At 42.7% G+C, this 21,525-nt stretch overlaps 1 protein-coding gene across 1 annotated transcript; it reads right to left on the bottom strand.

Annotated features, from left to right (window-relative positions):
• Positions 1–11: 11 nt before the first annotated feature.
• Positions 12–20,545, bottom strand: abt1 (activator of basal transcription 1). The gene is made up of 5 exons (XM_084333286.1): positions 20,455–20,545; positions 12,970–13,395; positions 12,550–12,731; positions 1,740–1,925; positions 12–1,047 (listed from the first exon to the last, which is right to left on the bottom strand). The coding sequence occupies exons 2-5, from the start codon at positions 13,370–13,372 to the stop codon at positions 850–852; spliced, it is 969 nt and encodes a 322-aa protein (XP_084189412.1). The 5' UTR covers positions 13,373–13,395; positions 20,455–20,545; the 3' UTR covers positions 12–849.
• Positions 20,546–21,525: the final 980 nt, after the last annotated feature.

Below are 21,525 nucleotides of genomic sequence, written 5' to 3'. Positions count from 1 at the left end.
ATTAGGAAAGGGATATTTAAAACGTTTATTTCATTACAATACAATTCTTATACTTATTTTCCAACACAACAACATTATGCACATTTCCATGATGACGTTGACCTGTTTCCATGGCAATACTGAACAAGGCAAATTCCATTTTCAGCTTTTGTAGACAGAGTAGCTCATACAGAATTAACTATATACATTATGCTACTTCTATTGAATATCTCTCAACAGAACATCTTAGATGTGATCCATCATGAGAACATAATGTTTTTAATCTTACTGTAGAATATCTTCAATTATGTCCATTACCCAGTAATCAATCGTATTTTCAGTTCAGTCAATATTTGTGAACAGGCACAACAAATTAGGTTCATATTCTAGCATTGCTAGAAGGTCTCATTTGGGTGTAAGAGCTCACACAAACATTTGATGTTCTCATAAAGTCAGAGCCCCATTAATTGTCTATGGAGCAGCTCCAGATTTTACATCCCAGTGACATCACAGATTGGAGGTTCTCTCTCTGATTTCTAGCTTTAGGAGAAAGTGGTATTTGTTCACAAATACTGACTGAACTGTCCAGGGACACATGAAGAACATAATATGTGAATTCTTAAAATGAAACATTCCCCTTTAATTGGCTTATATCAAGCCAATGAGGACCCCAAAGAGAATAGTGGCTACCTTGATGATCATGTGTTGACCAATGCGGAAACCAGAAAAACAACCAGTAGCTGTTCTAATGACATTGAACTGATTTAACACAAAATAAAGTATAATGGTATTTCCACAATTCATTTGTTGGTCACTACCATCATGGACTAGATAACCAGTCATTTAGAAAATGTCTGCTTGTTAAAATGCTCAGTCTTGACTCTTGCTGGCGTTGAAGATCTTGGCCAGTAGGGAAACATTTGATTGGCTCTTCTCTTGAATGAGACGGGCCTTGTCCTGGCCCTTAGCTAGGTGCTTCTGGGAAATAGAGTTTTTATGCTTCATCTTCTTCAGCTGAATCTCCTCCTCTGTCTCACGCTGGGTAAACTCCCACTGTTTCTCCTCCACCTGGAGAGAGGAAGAGAGATGAAAAAAAGGGACAAAAAGAGGAGGAGAGAGGAGGAGAAGATGAAATATGAGAAGATAGGAGGAAAGCAGGGAGAAGAGAGGAGACTAGTTGAGATACACATCAGTCACCATATCATTCAGATCAGGCTCGTCCGTTTACTTTTTCTATACTAATACAATGTGATTCTGTCATGATGGTGATTCTGTCATGTGACAGTGATTCTGTCATGTGACAGTGATTCTGTCATGTGACGTGATTCTGTCATGTGATGGCGATTCTGTCATGTGACAGTGATTGTCATGCGACGGTGATTCTGTTATGCGGTGTTGATTCTGTCATGCGAGGGTGATTCTGTCATGCGAGGGTGATTCTGTCATGCAAGGGTGATTCTGTCATGCAAGGGTGATTCTGTCATGCAAGGGTGATTCTGTCATGCGAGGGTGATTCTGTCATGCGAGGGTGATTCTGTCATGCGAGGGTGATTCTGTCATGTGACGGTGATTCTGTCATGATGGTGATTCAAAACAACAGTGAAAAGCAAGCAGTAGCACGAGAAAATAACATCTGTACCTGCTCTCCTCTTTTCTTTAATGTTAAATAAACAGACAGACCTGCTCTCCTCTCTTCTTTAATGTAAAATAAACAGACAGACCTGCTCTCCTCTCTTCTTTAATGTAAAATAAACACAGACCTGCTCTCCTCTCTTCTCTCTCTTCTTGCGGTGGTGATCCATGCTCTGGCTCTTCTCTACGTTAGACAGGTAGAAGTTAGTTTCTCTCTTGGCCTGAGAAATCTCTGTTCGGAGACGCTGCTTCAGGACTGTACGCTCATACGCCAGGCGCTCGTGGAGATGAGTCCAGTGGAACCTATGGAGATACTAGAGAGGGAGACGGGGAGGGAGAGAGAGAGAGAGAGAGAGAGAGAGAGAGAGAGAGATACACTCAGAGAGAGACGGAGATAGAGACATTTACATTAGGGATGCACCGAATGGGAAATTCTTGGCCGAAACCGATACCGAAAATAGAAAACAGTTGGCCGAAAACCGAAAGGCCGAAAATGATTCATAGAATAGATTTTTTTTTACCAATGTTGTGAAACATTATGATTATGGAAAAATATATGATTATGGCAAAACTTAACTTAAATAATAAATAATCACTATTATGGGTCCATAAAACATTTATTCAGCACTTCTGAATGCATACAGTACATTAATTCCATCTTTTCTCTGGCTGCCGCAGCGGACATCTGTGCTCTACTGAGCGCACCTTTCTAGTCCCCAGCTGAATGTGCTCGCTTGACTCGGCACAGTAGACGCACGACAGACAGATGTGAGAAACACAATCCCCCCCCCTCTCGCTCTGAATAATATGCATATTAGATCACTCAGTGATTAACCGCGACGGGCATATAGTAAAGGATATAAAAGCATGTTAAAGACGCATTTATTGGACGCGTTGCGCGCAGAGTTTACATAGAAACAGCGTGACTCCCGACAGCGCGACATCATCACAACAACACGCAAGGTTGTTAGGTTGTTTCTGTTTCGGTGATATATTTTTGGTGAAAAAACTCTTTCGGCCAAAAGCCGAAAGGCCATTTTTTGCCATTTTCGGCCGAAAACTTTCGGTGCATCCCTAATTTACATGTAGTCATTTAGCTGACTCTTTTATCCAAAGTGACTTACAAGTTGTGTACAACAAGTCAGAAGGAAGGTTTACATCTCTGGCAGCTAAGGGTAAGTAACATTGGGTCTCATTCTCGAACGTAGTTACGACAAAATATTTCGTCTTAGCCAGATTTCGGCCTATTTAAGACATATTAGGGCTGGGAGTGAGAGTCCTCAAATTTTCCTGAGATCTTATTTGAGAGCAGATCCAAGAGTGCTGAGGAGCACTCTTAAATATGCTCTCAGCCCACGATCAAATCTCATGATTGATTGACTAATTTAAAACTTTATTACAACTTGACAGACTGTGTTCTCATAGTGATTCCTTCATGTTAACGCTACAGGCCTCCTTGGAATTAATTACTTGATCATAATTAAAATAAATATGACAATATTTGTACGATAAGAAATTACGCATTTGATGTCGGAAAAATAAATAATATGGATTCATCTGATCACAGGGCAGCTGGATTAACCATATCTGAACCAGCTATTTTGGACAAATGTATAATTACTTTAATTACTCAGATATTCAAACACAATTATGCAATTATTGTGAAATGATTGAAAATAATAATAATTTAATGCCTTCTGTGGAATTTGCATTTCTTATTTGTTACACATCTGTTTTAATGATTAATTATATACATTTGAAAGAATGCAGGTCAACATGCAATGTATCCCATTGATTGGTATTGATTTAAAACTTTATTAACAGATTGCAGAATGGGTACAGTACAGTACAGCTCAATTACATAAGGGGATGCAGACCAGAGAAAGAATTTCGTCTTGTTTACATCAGGGTCCCCCATTTTCAATTCATCATAACATATATGACACACGCGACACAGATAGACAGTACTGCTACATCTATACATTTATGACATACCAGATTTGCAAATACAGTACTGTTTGTGATACAAAAAGAGTCCAGAAAAGAGAGTACATTTGACGTAGAAACTGTTGGAGGAGGTTGGAGGGGTGGTAGACTTACACTGTACAAGCAAAACTGTACATTGGAATATTGACAAAACCATACTTGGTCATTTACTGTACATTGGAGGGGGTTGATATAGCTATAAACCTGCATTCCTTCGAATATATCAATTAAACTTATATTGAAATACACTATATAGCCTATACACCAACACTGAAATGACAGTGGATAAATAAATAAGAACTAAAGCTAATCGGTGGAAATAGACTGCATTAATATTCCATAACAAGTCTTGTGTGCGCCTACGAATGAACAGTAGCCTATAGGCTTATGGAATAATAAGCCATACTGCTTCATTCATTACGCCCGCCGGCCCGTAGGCTATATATATTATATGTCATTCATTCATTCATATACAGTACTGCGCGCGCGTGTGTGTGTGCGCGCGCGCGCTGCGGCAGGTGTGTACCGCAAGCTGTATATGATGCCAATACATTAATCTAATCTAGTTTTGATGGGCGCAAGCGTGATTATGAAACCTAGCCGCATTTCTCGGAGACGCTCTCTGATTGGCACTGACTGACGCTAGGTTTCGTAATCACGCGGCTCTCAAAGCACTTCCGCCATTCCATTTCACACAGCTGCGTCAACAGTTGCTTTATAAGGACTGTCGGGGGCGTGGTTTGTATGCAAATGAGCTGAACGGGAACGCGCTTTGGAGTTTAAGACATAATGCCATTCTCCAAGCAGATATCAGATCATATAATTTCTGCGACCGTTTCAGCCACTTAAGACATATCTCCAGCACGTTCAGGACTCAGAGTGTACTTGTCATAGATTATGTCTCAGTGGTTCCAAGATAAGTCTTCCAGAATATATCTTTGAAAGATTTTCGGGAATGAGACCCATTGTTCTTCAAACAGTGTTGAACTTGAGTGCTACAGTCTTGAGTAGTATAGAGAAATTTGCATAGTAATATAGGCACAGTAGATTACCTAGTAGTAAAGTGCATAATAGTAAAAGACAGTACTGTAGTGACTAGGGATGACCCCCGGACCCCGGTTCTAAACGGGAACCGGTACTATATTAGAAAAGGCCGGAGTATTTATAAGCTCCGACGTCATCGGTACTGCTATAGATACTCTAGAGAAATGATTATTATTATTATTATTATTTAAAAGTTGCGAACGATCTCTCCTCTCTCTGACTCCGCACGAGAAGCGAGCCGCAGCGAGTCATTATTATACACACACTCCTCGCGAGTCGCGATAGTCATATACACATACGGGTACTTCTTAACTAAGGTGCTGTCTCCGTGCTGACACAGACAGCTCTGCCTCTGCATGCACTGAGTCGTGATGGCGGATAGAGCGAAGCGGTCGAAAGTATGGATATACTTTACAAGAGTCGATGCCGACAACGCACGTTGCCACAAGTGCAACAAAACATTTGCAAGTAAGGTTGGCAATACGAGCAATTTATCAAAACATCTGTTGGCAAAACATGATATTAGTGTGCAGAAATGCACGTATTCGACTGCCTTGCGCGCAGTGTTCCATCTGCATCCACATCCACTGCAGCCGGTAAGCCAAGATACGGAGTTGCCTAGGCTAATAACGAATTATTACAAATAGGCTAATAAACAAAATAATTGTTTAGCTACAAAATACAAATACTACAATCTAAAAACGTTTTATAGATCGTCAAGCTGAGGCGTCAGCCACCATGTCCCAGCCCAGTGAGCCCACCACCAGTGCCACCACACATCCTCCCTCTACCTCCACCACCCAAAGTCCTTTCTCCCTAGCAGCTAGAGGAAGGATGACAGAGGATAGGGTGAACGAGTGTCACAGGGCTGTGACAAAGTTTGTTGTCAAAGGCCTGCACCCGTTCTCTACAGTGGAGTCCAAGGACTTTAGGTAACAACTAATCATTCAGTGTATATCGTTTTTTTTTGTATACATAGTTGTCTAACTTGTCTGTTGTTGTTGTTGTTGTTGTTGTTGTTGTTATTATAAGTTATTATTGAAGCAGCTATTCCCACCACTCCACACACATTTTCAATAATTCAATCATTTCTAATCTTTACTGTAGGGAGATGACCAATGCTCTCAACTGCAAATATACCCCTCCCTGCATAAATTATATTTATTTATAATACTCATTTATAAAGTTGTATAAATAATAAAGCAATGTCGATTCTGTTCTTAAGTAATTGTCTTTTTTTCTTGCGAAAAATAAGCAAAAAGAACCGATAAGAGTATCGACAAAGTACCGAACCGTTAAGCAGTATCGATAAGAGTAGCAGTATCGATAAAATCCTAACGATACCCATCCCTAGTAGTGACCCACTTGGGACATATAAACATCCATGAGCTGAATGTTGTTTACATTGTTAGCTGTTGGATGTTAGCTGTTGGATGTAGCCATTCATTGCAACTTCCGTTCTTTATGTTGGGAAGTAAAATTAATTCGATTTGACAACTGTAACTATATCACTAAGGCCCTGTTTAGACGGAAACGCTAGCAGGTGAATCCGCAAATTTTTTTTCCCGGATGTGCCTTTTGTTTATACGGCAACGCCGTTTTTACGGGGAGAATCCGCAAAAAAGTGAGACCACCTTCCTGGGTGGAATTCCTAGAAACGATAAACCTTTGTGCCATCATCTAAACTGTCAAACCGCATAAAACTATGACGAAAGGGTTGTCAAGGCTCTCGTCGCGTACTGCTTACGTCACAGGCATGCGCCAGTAGCCGAGAAGCGTAAACAAAGCATGTCTGATTCTATCCATGGCGATCACCTGAAGGCTACGTTGACTTTTAAATACACAAGAATCAGTCCCGCGGCTATCGCAACTATTAGTGACTGGAGCCACTGTCTGTGAGTGACTCTGCTTTGGTCCAATCACATTCCCCCACCCAGTCTGCGAATCAGAGGCAGAGTAGGGCGGGTCTTCACAGCACGGTCATGTGACATCTGCGCCAACCGTGTGACAGCGGGGCTCCGTCGTCTCGAGTCTTTATAGCCTCGTCTGCACGCAGAATTCCATCCCAAAACACTAGTCTAAACGCAAAATTAAAAGTGAGACCGCAAGACGACTTCTGCGGTTTCTGCTGAGACTAAACATGGCCTAACATGGCCTAGGGCATAACAAAAAATAGTTTGTTTCCGGTTGCCGACCGACCCTGCCGATTTAGGTGCGACCCAATATATTTTATGAGTTTTAAAAAAAAAAATATATATATATATATATAAAAAAAAAAAAAAAAAAATCTTTTTTTGAATAAAGTTTCATAGAAATCTTAGTCAAACCTTTAGTATTATGGATATTAAACATGCTGGCAGAGTACATGCATCCATGTTGTTGTGAACATTTTAATTAAATAAAGAAATTCCCTATCCATAGTCGCCGTGGGAAAGAATAAAATAAAAAAATAAAATAAAATAAATTCCCTACCTACCCATGCCTTAACTGACAACCAACAGGAAACAAACAATATTTTTTTTTATGCCTAACCCTCCATATAGTTAAACCACTGTAACTCTACCACCAACGCCCAATACAAAGTTAAACCACTGTAACTCTACCACTAACCCCCCACAGTAAAAAACACTGTAACTCTACCACTAACTCTCTATACAGAGTTAAATAACTGTAACCCTACCACTAAAACTCTATACAGAGTTAAACCACTGTAACTATACCAACTCTACCACTAACGCTCCACAGTAAAAACCACTGTAACTCTACCACTAACTCTCTATACAGAGTTAAACCACTGTAACTATACCAACTCTACCACTAACGCTCCACAGTAAAAACCACTGTAACTCTACCACTAACTCTCTATACAGAGTTAAATAACTGTAACCCTACCACTAAAACTCTATACAGAGTTAAACCACTGTAACTAACTATACCACTAACTCTCTATAGAGTTAGACCACTGCAACTCTACCACTAACCCTCCATACATAGTTAAACCACTGTACCTCTACGCCACTAATCCTCTATACAGAGTTGACTAAGGCCCTGTCCACACGAACGCTGGGTTTAATGTAACCGTGATTGTATGTGCGCAGTTGCACTGTTCGCCCACACACAACCGGGGTTTTGCTACACTGCAACCGCGGTCTTTGAAAACCAGAGTCCAAAGTGAAGTTTTGCGCGCACCCCGGTTACAGTGTGCGTGTGGGCATAGTAACCAAGGCTATTTCCAGTGTTTACGGCAGAGCTGTCGCTATTATTTCCCATGTTTACGGCAGACTGTCGCAAACAAAAGCAAGTTAGCAACCGAACGCGGGGTAGAGAGATTAGAGCAGAGCCAGCTACACCAGTGTTTACAGCAGAGCTGTCCCAAGTAGCGTTATATGAAAATGATTGTAACAAACTTTTGTTCGAAACGTATCGTCTGTGCTGAAGAGTGTTGTGATCGACTGATGTCTGTTGTCGCATTCCTGACCTGACCAGAGTAAACCTGTAGCTGCGGCTAAACTAAGCTCACGTGTTGTCAAGTTATTGTTATAAGGAACCCAGTCCCAACTATAACAGTCTGCATCCCATTAACAATTGTTTGTATTGAGCCGTATTGTATTGTACCCATCTGCACTGTGTTAAATAACGTTTACATCCATTAATTCTACTACTAGCCCTAACTTTAGATCACACAAACACACTTTATATTTATTGATAAAGGATTTGCACTACAACTCGTACACCTACTGTAAATTGTACCTAAATTGCACCTCATCCCATTTCTGCCTTGCACTATATAGTATTGTATATTAGTACACTGCATAGTATTGTATATTATATGGTAACTCAGTTACGTCTATTCTGCATCGAACATTGTACATATGTCTATACTGAACACTGTGACCTCATTTTTTTTAATTTTTTTTTACTTCTATACTATGTTATTTTATTTCATACTTATCTTGTCTTGCACAGTCTCTGGAGCGTAACAGTAAGAAGCATTTTGTATAAAAGTATTCTGTACTTCTGTATGACAACTATTAACACTTTGATTGCCTAAGGCTAAATTCATTATATACCATAGGTTGCCGGCTCTATTTGTCTATGGAGAAATTCCCCTTCTTTGCAGGGCTATAACTTTTTTTATTCTATTGCTACATTGCCATTATTAGGGCCCATTCAAAGTCCTATATGTATTGTTCATTGTGTAGCAACGTTAAACTTTTTCATTCACATATTCATAGTAAAGTATGGTCTAATGTATAAGTATGTTTTCATCTCTTTCTGCAACTTTCTCCAGAACGTGATCTATAGCCCCAAATGCATTATATTGATGATGAAATACAGTTTGATGGCAATCGGGGCGATATAAAAAATTTCAATTGGACGTACTTCTAGAATGATCTACGTATGATCTGATGATGACCGGATGGGCGGGGGATCGTTTATAATTCCGTGGGCAGCGTTATATCATTCATCTAGTGTGGGTCATATGTTCATCATAACAGTTTATATGGAACACGTTCAAAAATAACGCTGAATCTTACCGTGTCTTCCTCGCGCCGTTGGACGATCAGCGTGGTGTAGACCTTTTTTTCGATTATGGGATGTTTATCCTGATGAACCATTTCCAGCTTGTATAATACTATATACGTCCAAATAACGTTGTTTATTGAGTTAGGGCGAGCAATTGATCATCCAGTGTGATGAGATGGAGTCCGGCTACCGGACGCGAGTGCCCGGAGCCCCCTCAGCATCGACGGGGCACCGGTTGAGAGAGTGAACAGTTTCAAGTACCTCGGAGCCCACATATCCGAGGACTTGACATGGACCACACACATTGACAGTGTTGTGAAGAAGGCACGACAACGCCTCTACTTCCTCAGGCGCCTAAGGAAGTTCCAAGTCAGTCAGAAGATCCTTAAGAACTTCTACTCATGTACAATAGAGAGCATCCTGACTGGCAACATCACCCCCTGGTTTGGGAATAGCACTGCACAAAACCGAAGCAGACTACAAAGAGTGACACGTTCAGCGGAACGCACAATTGGAGGGGGGCTTCCCACCCTCCAGAACATTTACAACAAGCGGTGCAGGGGCAAGGCTAAGAGAATCATCAAGGACTCCAGCCACTATAACAGTCTGCATCCCCTTAACAATTGTTTGTATTGAGCCGTATTGTATTGTACCCATCTGCACTGTGTTAAATAACGTTTACATCCATTAATTCTACTACTAGCCCTAACTTTAGATCACACAAACACACTTTATATTTATTGATAAAGGATTTGCACTACAACTCGTACACCTACTGTAAATTGTACCTAAATTGCACCTCATCCCATTTCTGCCTTGCACTATATAGTATTGTATATTAGTACACTGCATAGTATTGTATATTATATGGATGAGCACTTCCTGTTTGGGGCGCCCCTCCCTCTTGGCCGATCTGCCGATCGGCCACCAGATGGCGCTCTCGAACCGTTAAGACAGTTGGTGGGAGCCCACCAGCACATCTCAGGGCTCCGGAGGGAAAATATAATTTCGATCACAGATTTTTGAAATATTGATATCAAAGACGAGTTACGGCGTCCTCGGCACCTTTAGCATGGCTCTGAATGACGTGAAAAAGTGTTTTCCGGCAATCAAAGTGTTAAAGAAACTTGAAACTTGAACGTTACTACATTATTACGTTAGCATGTAAGCTAACAAAATCGGCGATCTTTTTGTGAGACTAAACTCCGCTCTTGGTGGTAAATTGTGTCCACCATCATCCCTGTACCCAAAAAATCTACGCCCACTTGCCTCAACGACTACCGCCCTGTAGCTCTCACCTCCATAGCCATGAAGTGCTTTGAGAAGCTAGTGAAGGGCTACATCTGTTCCTCCCTCCCCATCAACCTGGACCCCCTGCAATTTGCATACCGCCCCAACAGGTCCACGGAGGACGCCATAGCCCATGTGCTGCACACAGCAGCATCACACCTGGACAAGAGGCAGGGGAACTATGTGAGAATGCTATTCATCGACTACAGCTCAGCATTCAATACCATAGTCCCCTCCAAACTCATAGCAAAGCTCAGGGACCTGGGCTTGAACTATGACCTCTGCCAGTGGGTCTTGGACTTCCTGACGGGCAGACCCCAGGTGGTGAGAGCAGGCAACTGCACCTCCTCATCCATCACCCTCAACATAGGGGCCCCACAGGGCTGTGTTCTGAGTCCCCTCCTCTACTCCCTGTACACACATGACTGTGTGGCTCAGCGGAGCAACAACACAATCATCAAATTTGCTGACGACACAGTAGTGGTGGGCCTGATCTCTGCAAACGACGAGAGGGCCTACCTGGAAGAGGTCAAGGTCCTGGGGGGATGGTGCCAGGAGAACAGACTCTCCCTGAACATTAGCAAAACAAAGGAGATGATTGTGGACTTTAGGAAGTCGGGGGTCAAGGACTACAGCCCCCTCAGCATCGACGGGGCACCGGTTGAGAGAGTGAACAGTTTCAAGTACCTCGGAGCCCACATATCCGAGGACTTGACATGGACCACACACATTGACAGTGTTGTGAAGAAGGCACGACAACGCCTCTACTTCCTCAGGCGCCTAAGGAAGTTCCAAGTCAGTCAGAAGATCCTTAAGAACTTCTACTCATGTACAATAGAGAGCATCCTGACTGGCAACATCACCCCCTGGTTTGGGAATAGCACTGCACAAAACCGAAGCAGACTACAAAGAGTGACACGTTCAGCGGAACGCACAATTGGAGGGGGGCTTCCCACCCTCCAGAACATTTACAACAAGCGGTGCAGGGGCAAGGCTAAGAGAATCATCAAGGACTCCAGCCACCCGAACAACTGCCTCTTTGAACTGCTGCGGTCAGGCAAGCAATACCGGAGTCTCAAGGCGAGCACAGAAAGACTCAGAAGAAGCTTCTATCCCCAGGCCATCAGGCTGCTCAACGAACAATAAACACTATGCAACAACCATCAAATGCACACAGCACACACATCCACACGCACACACTCACTTTAAACAAACAACACACTGCAGCACCCACTCTCCACACTTTAGATCACCTAAACACACTTTATATTTATTGGTAAAGGATTTGCACTACAACTCGTACACCTTACTGTAAATTGTACCTAAATTGTACCTCATCCCATTTCTGCTTTGCACTATATAGTATTGTATATTAGTATATTGCATAGTATATTGTATATTGTATGGTAACTCAGTTACTTCTAGTCTGCATCGAACATTGTACATATGTCTATACTGAACACTGTGACCTCTATTTTTACTTCTTTTTACATGCTACTTTATTTTATTTCATACTTATCTTGTCTAGCACAGTCTCTGGAGCGTAACAGTAAGAAGCATTTTGTATAAAAGTATTCTGTACTTCTGTATGACAACTAATAAAGAAACTTGAAACTTGAACTTGATGTTTGTTGTTTCATCAACAAATGAGGCAGAACACACAGTGAATGTATCCTTTTTTGTTTATTGCACATTGTTCTAGCTGCAAACTGTAGAATTGTTTGGCTGTGAGCAAGGAGGGATGTTTGTGTTCCAGGCTTCAGGTCAGTTTCCGGTATTAACCCTAAACCCTTCTGGTTGGTTGAAATGGCCTTCATGTTTGAACTACATCGCCACCTACTGCTTTGGCATTGTACTACATGTATATGACATCACTCTGTGCAGGGTTTAAACCAGTCATGTGGACAGTTTTATTTTTTTGAATAATTTACAAAAAAAACTGTGTCAAAAATACCCGTGATCGTGTGGACTGGGCCTAACTGTAGCCCTACCACTAACCCTCTATACAGAGTTAAACCACTGTAACTCTACCACTAACCCTACAGAGAGAGCGAGAGCGAGAGAGAGAGAGTGAGAGAGAGAGACCTTTACCTTAATATTCCAGAGGTCAGCGTGGAACCGGCTGTGTTTCTTTCCTGACATGGGGGTGTTATGGAGCGTCGCCGCCACGCGCTTAGCGAGACGCTTATCCCGAAACTCCACCCAGCCCTCTGTAAAAGAACAGCGCTTTGTGTCCACCTTCTTCCGCTTCTTCATCTTCCTCACAAATCGGTCTGATGGAGAGAGAGAGAGAAGAGTGCAAAGAGGAGGATAGAGGGAGAGAAGGAGAGAAGAAAGAGGGGAGAAGGGAGTGAGAAGGGAGCGGATTGGAAAGAGGGAGGGGATGTTGTCTTTAATTTGTGCTGTATATACTATGTTTTTAACTATGCTCTATTTTTATTCTGTATGAACTTTGGATCTACAGTGTAAGGCGACAACATGTTCATGTATTTATACTGTAACTCTACTCACTTTGAGGCTGAAGGAATATTCGTCCTATTTCTCCATAATGAGACAACATGTTCCTCATGTCTCTGGGTCTCAGTCTGGGAGGGATGTGACCGATGTACACAATGCCTGGGATGGACTTGCTGTCTGACAGAGCAACGCCCTTCTTCTGGCCTGCTGCTCCACTATAGAGCCTGGCTCGCTTAGCGATGTGAGCCCCTTCATCACCGTCATCATCACCGTCACCGTCATCATCATCATCATCATCATCTAAACCATCTTCACCGTTGTCCTCCTCATTATCATCTTCCTGACTATTATCATCATCTAAACCATCTTCATCTTTATCCTCCTCCTCATCACGATCGCTCCTCTCTGCTGCCTGGCTCTCATCCTCTTTCATCTTCTCTTCCGCTCTTTTCTCCATTTTATCAGCAGACGTTCTGTTCCCTGGGGGATGACAGGCAGACAACCAGATAGAGACAGACAGACACACACACACAGACAACCAGATAGAGAAACAGATATACAGACATACAGGACAGACAAAGACAGACAACCAGATAGAGAGAAACAGACAGACAGACAACCAGATAGACAAACATACAGGACAGACAAAGACAGACAACCAGATAGAAACAGACAGACAGACAACCAGATAGATAGACAGAGACAGACAACCAGATAGAGACAGACAACCAGATAGAGAGACAGACAGACAACCAAATAGACAGACAACCAGATAGACAGACCAATCACGTGTCAGATTCCATAGCTCCATTTGAGGAAAAGATGATAAACATTGCACTTTACAAATTAAGTAATTTCATGTCTTTACAGAAATATTGGTGAATGGTGAGCATTTGTTTTATGGCCTATGGTATTTTCACACTCCTCACAGAAGAGAAGGCTGCTTAGAGACAACATTCCCTCCTCACAGAAGAGAAGGCTGCTTAGAGACAACATTCCCTCCTCACAGAAGAGAAGGCTGCTTAGAGACAACATTCCCTCCTCACGGAAGAGAAGGCTGCTTAGAGACAACATTCCCTCCTCACAGAAGAGAAGGCTGCTTAGAGACAACATTCCCTCCTCACAGAAGAGAAGGCTGCTTAGAGACAACATTCCCTCCTCACAGAAGACAAGTCTGCTTTAGAGACAACATTCCGTCATTCCCTCCTCACAGAAGACAAGGCTGCTTTAGAGACAACATTCAGTCATTCCCTCCTCACAGAAGACAAGGCTGCTTTAGAGACAACATTCCGTCATTCCCTCTTCACAGAAGACAAGGCTGCTTAAAGACAACATTCCCTCCTCACAGAAGACAAGGCTGCTGAGAGACAAGCATCCATCAACATTAGTCAATAGCGACACTAGGGCTGGGCGATATGACGATATTATATAAATATCGGGTACAGTTCATTAACGATACACTTTTTCAACGTATCGTGGATATCGTGATGTTTTGCCCAAGAGGATTGTGTCGCGTCAATCTGTCCACACGTTACTCGTTCATATCTCAGCCTGTGCTGAGATATGCCCATTCCGCGGTCTGTTAATAAAGTTTTCAATCAGACAGATGTATGGAAAGGCTTTTATTATAACATTCGTTGTAGTAAAATCATTATGCCTCATTTAGTCATCCTGGTCTCCTACTCGACGGCCGCGGGGAGCTAACGTTAGTAGCTTTGTTGATGTTTATGTTTAATGGATGTGTGCTTAGCTGGAGCTGAGGATGCGGAAAAAATTCTTATTGGGGATTGGAACACGGATATGCAACAAAAAGATGCACCCGTCTTCAAATCCTTCAATAGGTTTTGTGATCTGCACGGCCTCAGCCAACTAATCACCCAACCCACAAGGATATGTGAATCAACTCAGACTACCATTGACCTCATACTGACCTCTGACAAGTCCAAGATATCCAATAAAGGGGTTATAGCATGCGGGTTAAGTGATCATTATATGATATTCTGTACCCGCAAAAAGCTAAAACTAAAGGCTGGCTGTCACAAAACAGTCACATCTAGAGACCTCAAAACCTACTCTAGCGAGGCCTTTAACCTTGAACTGGAGAGTCTGGACTGGTCAGATGAACTCAATGGTACACTGGTTGAAGAAACTTGGCTTGGCTTCAAAACCAAATTTTCATCAATACTAAACAACATGGCCCCCCTAAGAACCACCAGGGTAAAAAATCGCGCTGAGCCATGGATGCACACTGAAATACTGACCGCTATGAAAGCCAGAGACAAAAAATGCTCTGAGTTTCGTAAAAGTCAGTCAAAGCTTACCAAAAGCACGAGCAGTGAACTCCAAGACCACGTGACTGAACTCAAACTAGAAAGAAACAGACTAAGAAATGACGTAAACTCCATGATCAAAACTGCTAAAAAAAATTTCATCAATGACAAAACCGAGGAAAACAAAAATAAACCACGTGAACTTTGGAAATTACTCAACAATCAACTAGGCTGCAGTAAAAAACTCAAAACCAGGTTCTCAAACATAAACATAAAGACGGACAACACGCTCATCACAGACAAGCTGGATGTAGCCAATTACTTAAACACTTTCTTCACAAACATAGCCACAACACTGGTATCCAAATCCAAGCCTGCTTGCCTCAACGACTACCGCCCTGTAGCTCTCACCTCCATAGCCATGAAGTGCTTTGAGAAGCTAGTAAAGGGCTACATCTGCTCCTCCCTCCCCATCAACATGGACCCCCTGCAATTTGCATACCGCCCCAACAGGTCCACGGAGGACGCCATATCCCATGTGCTGCACACAGCAGCATCACACCTGGACAAGAGGCAGGGGAACTATGTGAGAATGCTATTCATCGACTACAGCTCGGCATTCAATACCATAGTCCCCTCCATACTCATAGCCAAGCTCAGGGACCTGGGCTTGGGCTATGACCTCTGCCAGTGGGTCTTGGACTTCCTGACTGGCAGACCCCAGGTGGTGAGAGCAGGCAACTGCACCTCCTCATCCATCACCCTCAACATAGGGGCCCCCCAGGGCTGTGTTCTGAGTCCCCTCCTCTACTCCCTGTACACACACGACTGTGTGGCTCAGCGGAGTAGCAATACAATCGTCAAATTTGCTGACGACACAGTGGTGGTGGGCCTGATCTCTGCCAACGACGAGAGGGCCTACCTGGAAGAGGTCAAGGTCCTGGCGGGATGGTGCCAGGAAAACAGCCTCTCCCTGAACGTCAGCAAAACAAAGGAGATGATTGTGGACTTCAGGAGGTCGGGGGTCAAGGACTACAGCCCCCTCAGCATCGACGGGGCACCGGTTGAGAGAGTCAACAGCTTCAAGTACCTCGGAGCCCACATATCCGAGGACTTGAAATGGACCATACACATTAACAGTGTGGTGAAGAAGGCACGACAACGCCTCTACTTCCTCAGGCGCCTAAGGAAGTTCCAAGTCAGCCAGAAGATCCTTAAGAACTTCTACTCATGTACAATAGAGAGCATCTTGACCGGCAACATCACCTCCTGGTTTGGGAATAGCACTGCAAAAGACCAAAGCAGACTACAAAGAGTGACACGTTCAGCCGAACGCACAATCGGAGGGGGGCTCCCCACCCTCCAGAACATTTACTACAAGCGTTGCAAGGGGAAGGCTAAGAGAATTATTAAGGACTCGAGCCACCCGAACAACTGCCTCTTTGAACTGCTGCCGTCAGGCAAGCGATACAGGAGTCTCAAGGCGAGCACAGAAAGACTCAGAAGTAGCTTCTATCCCCAGGCCATCAGGCTGCTAAACGAACAATGAATGAACACTACACAACAACAACCACCAAACACACATAGCACACACATCCACACGCACACACTCACTTTAAACAAACACACTGTAGCACCCACTACACACACTTTATAGCACACACCCACTTTAAACAAACACACTGTAGCACCCACTCCCCACACTTTATATTTATGGATGAAGGATTGCACTACAACTCGTACACCTTACTGTAAATTGTACCTAAAATTGTACCTCATCCCATTTCTGCTTTGCACTAGATAGTACTGTACATTAGTACACTGCATAGTTGTGTATTGTATATTATATGGTAACTCAGAACATTGTACATATGTCTATACCGAACAACTGTGACCTCATTTTCTTCTTCTAAATTCATGCTATATTATGTTATTATGTTATTTGATACTATCTTGTCTAGCACAGTCTCTGGAGCGTAACAGTAAGAAGCATTTTGTATGAAAGTATTCTGTACTTCTGTATGACAACTATTAAAGAACTTGAACTTGAACTTGAACTTGGTAAACAAACTACCCTCCCACTCAGGGCAGTATGGGGTAGAACACATAGTAGCATACTACAAGAACCTAGGCGTCCACAAAGACGACTTCAAACTGGAAATAGTAACTACAGATGAGGTACTCAAAAAACTGAGCGCCCTCCAACCAAACAAGGCCACTGGCCATGACAACATCCCCTCCAAATTCCTCAGAGACTCAGCAGCAGCCATCACCCCAGTCATCACACACATAATAAACCTCTCCATAAAACAGGGACACGTCCCCAAGGACTTCAAAATTGCGAGAGTAACACCCCTGCACAAAAAGGGCAGCAAATTAGACCCGGGTAACTACCGCCCTGTTTCTATCCTTACATCCATCTCGAAAGTCATGGAAAAAATAGTATACGAACAGATCGAAAAGTACCTCGCGGAAAAAAATCTAATCTACGAATTCCAATCTGGCTTCAGAACATCCCACTCCACTGACACATGCCTTCTCTACTTGAACGACCACATCAAACAAGAGGTGGACGCGGGCAAATACTGCGGCATGGTCATGCTGGACCTACAAAAGGCCTTCGACACTGTCAATCACACCATTCTGATTGACAAGCTAAAAGCAATTGGTTTTGATAGTTTATCAGTGAGCTGGATACAATCCTACCTGGAGGGGAGGGAACAGATGGTGGAAGTAAACGGTACACTATCCCCCCCCCTCACAGTGAGCTGTGGTGTTCCACAAGGAAGCATACTAGGACCGCTACTATTCCTAATTTATGCAAATGACATGTCGTCAGCTTGTGACTGCAACTTGTTCCTGTTTGCGGACGACTCAGCCCTGCTGGTCTCTGACAAGAACAAGTTACAGGTTGAAAAAGCCCTCAGCTCGGAACTAGGCAAAATCTGCATATGGCTCGCCGACAACAAACTATCATTACACATGGGCAAAACAGAGTCCATTCTCTTCGGTTCAAATAACAAACTCAGCAAGACCGACGGCTTCTCGGTTACAGTGGGTGACAATATTATCACAAGGAAAGATGAAATTACCTACCTGGGTTCCGTCCTAGAGGCTAATCTTTCCTGTGACAAAATGGCATCCAATGTAATAAAAAAAGTCAACCAACGAACGCGATTCTTGTACCGGATCTCCTCTCTGGTAAACAAGAATACCCTGAAGACTCTAGCAGGAGCACTCATTCAAGGGTACTACGACTATGCTTGCACCTCATGGTACCAAAGCACCTCAAAGGCACTAAAAAACAAATTACAAACATCTCAAAACAAGCTAGTCAGACTACTACTTGACCTGACTCCTAGAACCCACCTCACCCCTGCCCACTTTGACAACCTAGGATGGCTTAGAGTAGACGACAGAGTACAGCAACTTGCAATGGGCCTGGTCTACAAGATACACTACGCGACCAAGGTACCCATGTACATGTCAAAATACTTCCCAAAGGTCAGTGAATACCACGATCACAACACCAGAGGGAGCTCCACAAATCATGTAAAACCCAGATTCGGATCAAACAAGGGACTAAACACGTTTCGCAATTATGCCACATCAATGTGGAACGCCCTGCCTAAAGCTGTAAAGGAATGTGAATCACTACCCACCTTCAAAAACACTCTCAAAAAACACCTACGTGAGACTGCAATTCGAAACTGGCCCCTACAAATGTCCTAACCTAGTTGTACAGTAAATGACCAAGTAAGGCTTTGTCAATATTCAAATGTACAGTGTAAAATGTGTGTGTGTGTCCCCTTCCCAACCCCCCCCCCACCTCCAATGTACAGCCCTCACCCAACCCACCCAACCCCACCCCACCCAACCAACCTCCTCCAATGTACAGTTTCTATGCCAAATGTATATACACTCCTTTTCTGGACACTTTTGTATCACAAACAGTACTGTATTTGCAAATCTGATATGTCATAAATGTATAGATGTAGCAGTACTGTCTATCTGTATGTCATGTATGTCATATATGTTATGATGAATTGAAAATGGGGGACCCTGATGTAAACAAGTCGAAAGTCTTTCTCTGGTCTGCATCCCCTTAACAATTGTATGTATTGAGCTGTACTGTACTGTACCCATTCTGCAATCTGTTAATAAACTTTTCAATCAATCAATCAATAGCACACGGGACATTCAGGAAGTCAAACGCTTGCCGATTGGTGCTAAGAACAGCAGGGCGGGTGCAAGCGGTGTGGCGTCATTGGCAGACTCGACTGTCAATCAAAATGATTATGTTTCCGTCAGAATGAATGAATGAAAACTGTATTAAAAGGTTGCAGAATGGGTACAATACAGTACAGGAGGATGAAGACCAGAAAAAGACTTTCGGCTTTTTTACACAAGGGTCCTCCATTTTCAATTCATCAAAACATTTAGAGACATACATATATACAGTAGTTTCATAAAAATGCTAAAATGCTATTTATTGATTGATTGATTTAAAACTTTAACATATTGCAGAATGGGTACAGTACAGCTCAATACATACAATTGTTAAGGGGATGCAGACCAGAGAAAGACTTTAGTCTTGTTTACATCAGGGTCCCCCATTTTCAATTCATCATATTTCATATCTAAATCATATAATATCTCATATGCAATATATAATCTAATAATCTAAATCTAATATAAAAATGCTAAATGCATGGGTATTTTATTTTGTCTTTAATGTTAGCTTGCAAACTCAAATACTGTCTTGGTAAGCCTCATAATGAATTGTTTGGGGTAAAAAAGAAAAACATCGTGATGTGTATCGTGTATCGCCGAAAGGTCAGAAAATATCGTGATATCATATTTAGGCCATATCGCCCAGCCCTAAGCGACACAGTTGTCTCGATTAGGGGCTAATCTGGTGTTAAAGGGCCGTGTTGTCTCATTGGTACCTTACTACTCAATTCCATTCAACCATATTAGACTCCATGCAATTCAGAATTCTAATGTGTCTGCTTTGTGTTTCTCACACAATAATTGCGACTGGCGCTCAGCTCATATAGAATCAAATTATTTTAAAAGTTTAGGCAGAAAACGTATATTTCGTCACGTTTCCACGAGATTCACACGGACCACATTCACATTCCATGTAGGCCATGGGATGACGAACACTAAACACAAGACTAAACATCATATAAGCCATATACCAGCCATTCTAGTTAGTAAACCTTAGACAAGCTAAATAAGCTCGTATGTTTAACGTAAAATGTACCTGTTAATCTTTCCTACAGAGTCTGCTATTTCTGTCCTTTAGCCATCGACAACCATCGATGTTTTGTTTTGTTACACATGTGGGAAACCTGTGTCGCGTGATGATGACGTCCCTGTTTTATTATTTTATTGTGCTTGTTCCTGCTGCTATTCTCTGCTCCATCGCTAGATGGCGACGTCACACTGATAATCAGGATGTCACAAACTGATTGATTGATTGATTGATTGATTGAAAACTTTATTAACAGATTGCAGAATGGGCAAAGTACAGTACAGCTTGTTAAGGGGATGCAGACCAGAGAAATACTTTCGTCTTGTTTACATCAGGGTCCCCCATTTTCAATTCATCATAACATATATGACACACACGACATACAGATAGACAGTACATTTATGACATACCAGATTTGCAAATAGTACTGTACAGTACTGTTTGTGATACAAAAATAGTCCAGAAAAGAGAGTATATACATTTTGACGTAGAAACTGTACAGTGGAGGAGGTTGGGTAGGTGGGGTGGGGTTGGGTGGGTGGGGGGACTGCACATTGGAGGTGGTTGGGTGGGGACACTGTACACTGGAATATTGACAAAGCCATACTTGGTAATTTACTGTACATTGGAGGGGGTTGGGTTAGGACATTTGCAGGGGCCAGTTTCGAATTGCAGTCTCCCGTAGGTGTTCTTTGAGAGTGTTTTTGAAAGTGGGTAGTGATTCACATTCCTTTACAGCTTTGGTTAGGGCGTTCCACATTGATGTGGCATAATTGCAAAACGTGTTTAGTCCCTTGTTTGAGCCGAATCTGGGTTTAACATGATTTGTGGAGCTCCCTCTGGTGTTGTGGTCGTGGTATTTACTGACCTTTGGGAAGTATTTTGACATGTACATGGGTACCTTAGTGGTGTAGTGTATCTTGTAGACCGGCCCATTGCAAGTTGCTGTACTCTAGCCATCCTAGGTTGTCAAAGTGGGCAGGGGTGACTGAGGTGGGTTCTAGGAGTAAGGTCAAGCAGTAGTCTGACCAGTTTGTTTTGTGATGTTTGTAATTGAGTTTTTAGCGCCTTTGAGGTGCT

The sequence above is a fragment of the Notolepis coatsorum genome (assembly GCF_963971535.1).
Source record: "Notolepis coatsorum genome assembly, chromosome: 17".
In the NCBI taxonomy this organism is placed as follows: domain Eukaryota; kingdom Metazoa; phylum Chordata; class Actinopteri; order Aulopiformes; family Paralepididae; genus Notolepis; species Notolepis coatsorum.
The sequence above is the reverse complement of the archived record's forward strand: the minus strand, read 5'-3'. Positions and strand labels throughout refer to the sequence as shown.

Coding starts and splice junctions, on each gene's coding strand:
- abt1 (XM_084333286.1), bottom strand. CDS start 13,372: ATGGAGAAAAGAGCGGAAGAGAAGATGAAAGAGGATGAGAGCCAGGCA. Junction 1,926..12,549: donor CTGACCTCTGGAATATTAAG/GTAAAGGTCTCT, acceptor CTCCCTCTCTAG/TATCTCCATAGGTTCCACTG. Junction 1,048..1,739: donor GAGAGAAGAGAGGAGAGCAG/GTCTGTGTTTAT, acceptor TCCTCTCTCCAG/GTGGAGGAGAAACAGTGGGA.